This window comes from Onychomys torridus, chromosome 7 (genome assembly GCF_903995425.1).
Source record: "Onychomys torridus chromosome 7, mOncTor1.1, whole genome shotgun sequence".
NCBI lineage: Eukaryota > Metazoa > Chordata > Mammalia > Rodentia > Cricetidae > Onychomys > Onychomys torridus.
In genome coordinates, this window is record NC_050449.1 from 44,176,220 (window position 1) to 44,182,219 (window position 6,000).

General features: G+C 43.8%; 1 protein-coding gene across 1 annotated transcript in view; it reads right to left on the reverse strand.

The window, feature by feature from the left end:
* The window catches only part of Dlat (dihydrolipoamide S-acetyltransferase), a 29,852-nt gene extending 23,852 nt beyond the window's left edge, over positions 1-6,000 (reverse strand). The window contains exons 1-5 of the mRNA XM_036192873.1: positions 5,418-6,000; positions 4,900-5,001; positions 4,357-4,481; positions 4,053-4,203; positions 69-195 (exon numbers count right to left, since the gene is read on the reverse strand). Of these exons, the coding sequence (XP_036048766.1) occupies positions 69-195; positions 4,053-4,203; positions 4,357-4,481; positions 4,900-5,001; positions 5,418-5,693 (781 nt within the window). The 5' untranslated portion in view covers positions 5,694-6,000. The remainder of the gene's footprint in view (positions 1-68; positions 196-4,052; positions 4,204-4,356; positions 4,482-4,899; positions 5,002-5,417) is intronic.

A 6,000-nucleotide genomic window follows, 5' to 3' on the forward strand; every position in this document is an offset into this window, starting at 1 on the left:
TCACTCAGTACAGGAAAGGATGGCCATCCTCCTCCTCACTCAACGACCAAGAACTGAAGAACTCTCACCTATAGTGGCCTTGTCAGTCTCTATCTCTGCCAGTAAGTCTCCTTCACTGAGCTTCTCACCCACTTTCTTTTCCCATCTCTGGACCGTGCCCACGGTCATGGTGGGGGAGAGGGCAGGAAGTACCACCTGCAGAAACAAATGCATCACTGCTTAACCAGAAGGCACTGCGCACAACATTTAGCAAGTGCATGATCTTACATGAGAGACGGAGACTGGCAATTCAATCACTTGTCACACCCAGGTCTGGTGGAATTAATCTCAACACTCAAAAGGCAGAAGAGAAGGATCATGAGTTTGAGATCAATCTGGACTACACAGTGAGACCTTGGTTCAAAATTATACCACAACCAAAAAAAAACAAAACAAAAAACAATTACCCATCACAGCAAGGCTCTGTGCTTAATAGCTTTCCACCAGTTAAGTCACCTTTCAGAACAAGGGTGATTATACTTGGCCAGTTGCCCTAACCCATCCTCTGAAATTAAAACCAACAGGCAGGTGGGAAGGATTTCTTTCAGATGGTCAAAACGAGCTGCTCAGTATATATGCGGAGTATCTTTTCCACCACAACAGTGGTTCTCAACCTTCCTGATGCTGCGACCCTTTAATTCAGTTCCTCATGATGTGGTGACTCTCAAACATAAAATTATTTCAGTGCTACTTCATAACTATAATTCTGCTAGAGTTATGAATTGTAATCTAAATATCTGATATGCGAGATATGTGATATTCGACCCCTGTGAAAGGGGTCAAAAACTCTCAGGTTGAGACTAATAGATACTTTTCATTTTTACAGAAGGATCTTGGTCTAGACAGACCACTCTGTTGAATTAGCTGTGTTCAGCAATGAGCATCTATTTATTTTTTTATCTTTTCACTCATAAGAAACCACACTTAGGGGTTGGGGATTTAGCTCAGTGGTAGAGCGCTTGCCTAGCAAGCACAAGGCCCTGGGTTCAGTCCTCAGCTCTGGAAAACACACACACACACACACACACACACACACACACACACTTAATTCACACTTACTAGATATGAGATTTTTTTTTTTTTTTAATTAAGGGCTAGAGAGATGACTTAGCAGTTAAGAGCTCTTGCTGCTTTTGCTGAAGACCTGAGTTCAGTTCCCAGCATCCACGTAGGACAGCTCACAACCACCTGTAACTCCAGCTCCAGGAAATCCATAATCTCCTTCCTGCCTCTGAGAGTACCAGCATGAGCATGCGTACACACAAATTTAAAAAATGAACATGGGGCTGGAGAGATGGCTCAGCAGTTAAAAGCACTGACTACTCTTTCAGAGGACCTAAGATCAATTCCCAGCATTCACATGGCAGCCCGAAACTGTCTATAAAACCAGTTCCAGAGTACCCAACCCTCACACAGACAAACATGCAAGCAAAACAGAAATGCACATAAAATAAAAATAAATTACGAAAAAGTGAACATTATGAGCTCTTCTTAGAGCAAAAGGATAAAGGTCAATAGTAGAAGAGTATTTGACTAGCATGCTTGAGGCCCTGAGTTTGATCTCAAGATTACAAGACAAAACAAAAACTAAATACTATATTTCTTATTATTCTTAGATAGATGGATAGATATATGGTTTCTCCAGGACTTGTTTTCTGACCTCCAAACATATATGCATAGTATACCCACATGCACACTAAATACATGTAAAAATTTTAATTGTATTCCTATTTATATGATTGTGTTCACTGAGTTTGTGAACACAGTGATATGTTAATATAGATTTTATGTGCTATCTTCTTAGTCTTTTAAGTAGCAATAGCCTTATATTAAGGAAAAATAATTTCAGTCAATAATGTCTCTAGAAGTGGGAAAAAATAAAACAAGATCTAGAAAATCCTTTTTTTTTTTTTTTTTTAAGTGTTTTTGGTTTTGTTTTTTTGAGACAGGTTTCTCTGTGTAACAGTCCTGGCTGTCCTTGAACTCACGCTGTAGACCAGGTTGGCCTCAAACTCACAGAGATCTATCTGCCTGCTTCTGCCTCCCAAGTGCTAGGATTAAAGGGATGTACCACAATGCCTGGCTTTAGAAATTCTTTAAAAATTATTTTCTGTTCAGAATTTTTTTCTTTGTTTCATAATCACCAGTGAAGTAAATGAAAGTATGTGTGTGTGAAATATCTTTATCATCTCAAAGGATTCTTAGGGCCCAATTTTAACACCTGAACATAAAGCACTATAAAATGGAGAGAGAAGGTATTATGTAATAAAATAAGGCTGCTAAACTGAAATAATCGTGAAAGCTAAAGACCAGGCAAAATTCTGTAAGTGACTGCCACCAACAGAGTTGAACATGACTTCCAAAGAAACTGATTCATTCAGAAAACTTCCTATAAAATTAAGAAAAGGTAGGCCAGGCGGCGGTGGCACACACCTTTAATTTGAGTACTCGGGAGGCAGAGGCAGGAGGATCTGCCTGATCTACAGAGTTCCAGGACAGCCATCGCTACACAGAGAAACCCTGTTGTTCTGGGATATTTGTACACTGTGTGAAGACGTATTGCTGTGATTGGTGTAATAAAAAGCTGAACAGCCAATAGCTAGGCAGGAGCTACAGGCTGGACTTCCGGGCAGAGAGAGAACTCTGGGGAGAAGAAGGGCGGAGTGGCCAGCCCAATTTCCAGAAAGCAGGATGGACAATACGGAGATGAAGTAATGCCACATGGCAGAACGTAGACTCATATAAATAGGTTACTCTAAGTTCCAAGAGCTAGCAGGACAAGCCTAAGCTAAGGCTGAGCTTAATTAGTTAGTTAGTTAGCTTAATTAATTAATTAGTAAGTCTCTGTATTATTTGTGAGCTGGCTGCCCCCCAAAAAAATCCAATTACACTGTCTTAAAAAAAAATGTTATAGAAAGGTCAAATCTTGATCCTTTAGATTTTACCTACTTCCAACATAAGAACCACATAAACACCGATAAACGGATTCAGTGCGGGGTGTCTTGGTGTCTATGTTTCTTGTGCTTTTCCTTTGGCTCTTTTTTTTCTCCCCTGTTTGTTCTGCCCTATTCTGGTTTATTTTTATTTTATTTTATTTTATTATTATTCTTTTTTTAGATGCCTGTTTGTTTTCTAATGAGAGAGAGAAAGAAAGGGTGTGGGTTTGGATAGGTAGGGAAGTGAGAGGATCTGGGAGGAGTTGAGGGGATGGGAAACAAACCATTAATTAGATTATGCATATGAAAGGAAATCTACTTTAAAAGAAAAAAAAAAGCATGTTTTAGTTTCCTAAAAGCTGGTTTAGGTTCACGGTAACTGCACTTATAGCCACTAGCTTTGTTACAATGTCACTCTGAACATTTAATTCCCTACTTCTTTTCTTTAAATGATTTATTTATTTTTATTTTATGTGCATTGGTGTTTTGCCCACGTGTGTCTGTGTGAGGGTGTCAGATCCCCTGGAATTGGAGTGAGACAGTTGTGAGCTGCCATGTGGGTGCTGGGTATCAAACATGGGACCTCTGGAAGAGCAGCCAGTGCTCTTAACTGCTGAGCCCTCGCTTCAGTCAACTCACACTTACTCTTCATTGTTACTTTTGTCATTTATGAGTATTATTGGAATACTCCATCTATGCTTGGAAATACACCACTCCAAACAAAGGAAAACTTCATCTGGGGACTTTCATTCAACAGACATCGCCTGTTCTCTATTATAAATTCTACTTGTAGAGGAAAAAAAATCATCCTCATAACCTTTAACATTGTTTTTGAGAGGAAAACCAAGGATTATCCTGTGTCCTGTGCTAAGGCTGAGAAAGGTTAAAGGAACTGTCCAAATTCACACACTTAGAGACAGCAATCAAGAATAAAAGCCACCAAGTGTCACAAATATCTGTGCACTGCCAAATGGCAAGCACTATTTTTAATGAAAAGTTTTCAGGATGCAATCACCACCCATAAAAACCCTGCAAGTAAAAATCACCAGGTGCCAACACTCAGAGGCTGAGGCTTACCTGCATGTGAGTAGGATAGGAGCTCCCAGGAGCCCTTGCAGAAGGTGCACTTGGTGCAGCAGAAGCAGCTGGAGCTGGTGCTGGGGCTCCCTGTGGGGCAGCTGCTACTGAATCCAATGTATAATTTTTAAAGGCCTCAATATCCTCAGGTCTGAAGAAGAAAAAGAACATAAAAACATGGAGTTTATAAAGCAAATCTAGTCCCCACCTCCCAACAAATCTTCAAAAGTCTTGAACTTCCGCTTTGAGCTAAAATGTTCTAGAAGCACCAAATGTGCACAAATTACAAGGATTTTTTACTCACTTTTCAACTGTGATACAGATGATGGCTCCAACTGGAACATCTCTGGTCCCTTCGGCAACAAGGATCTTCGCCATATAGCACTCCTCCAAGCTCTCAAATCCAACAGTGGCTTTATCCGTTTCAACCTTTTAACACAAAGCATTAGCTTAGGTTTGTACTGCCAACATGCAGTGAATTAGAATGTGACTAGAATTTCATATGACGATAAACCCACTACCACAGACTGGAAAGAATGGTTAAAAAAAAAAAAAAAAAAAAAAAAAAACATGTTGGGTAGTAGTAGCCAGGCATTGCTAACATTCGGTAGCAAAAGGAAACAGATCTCTGAGTCACAGGCCAGGCAGAGATACAAGATGAAACCCTGTCTCAAAAAACAGTTTAACCAGTTGCTGACAACTTATCTAGCCAAACATCTCTAATGACTGAGAGAGGAAAAATAAAAGTTTCTTAAAGAGAAAGGAGTAACTACGCACCAGAAAGCTATGGCTCAGTGGACTCAGCAAAACCACTCCCTTAACATCAGCAGCATATTTTAAAACTTACCTCTGCAATTAGCTCACCCTCACTGATTTTTTCCCCTTCTTTTTTTTCCCAGCGGGCTATAGTGCCTGCCTGCATCGTAGGGGAAAGGGAAGGCAATGGAACCTGGGGAGAAAAAGCAGCACCATTTAAACAGGAATACTTAACTCTCGGTGTGGTTTAGAGTTTCGTTCCATTCAATTTCATGCAAAGAATTTACTGAGTCCCATTACGAACTGGACCCTGGGGATACAATGGGAGTTCATACAACCCAGAAGTTCATGACTTTCAAAAGTGGCAGGTGGATCCTCCAGTCGGTCTAGTGGATCTGAGAAAGCACGTGAGAATCCAGACCTTTTGCATATAGCCCCAGGCTTGAAGCTCTTCTTTCAATGGAAGAGATCCCTACTGGGAAGGTCTTGGGCCAGGCAGTAATAGATCCTGAAGGGAGCTGGCTCACAGAGGCCTCTCAAGGAGGATTTCCCCCACGCCAAGGAACCACCGGCTCTGAAGGACAACGGGGTCTGGGGTGGAGCACTCACCTTCTGGTGCGGAGGGAGGCAGTAAGAGCGACGGCCCGGAGACCCCAGGAGCTGCCGCAGTAAGCGGTTACGCGGCGCTGTGTCGGAGCCGGCGCTCCAGCCGCACAGCAAGCGGACCCCATAGCTCGGGGTCCCGCTGCTGCAACGAGCCGCGGCGGAGCCGGCCCGCGGGCTCCCGCCTGGGGCCCCGGGGCCTTCCTTCAAGACTGCCCACCGAGCCCCGAGTTCGGCCCTGGGCACTGCACTCCGCGCCCGCCGCGCACAGACGCGCCACATACTGCCACCGACCCCCACGCCCCAAAAGCTCCTCCGTCTCCGGAGTGACCTCTCCAAGAGCAGCGCGGCTCTGCCGTCAGCCGCGCCCTACGGTCGCGCAGTGTCGTAAAAGCGGTTCCGAGGACTGGCGGCCGGGACGCACGGCGTCTGCGCTCCTCTGCGGGGAACTGGTCTGGGGCACCCGGGAAGGACCCGGGCCACAGTTTAGGACCCGCGGGGACCGAGGCGCTTCGGAGGCAGTCTCGGGCAGCGCACGTTGGGAGAGGATCAGGGGTGTGGGTGGCCCTAGGAGAGGTGTCGCAGAGGA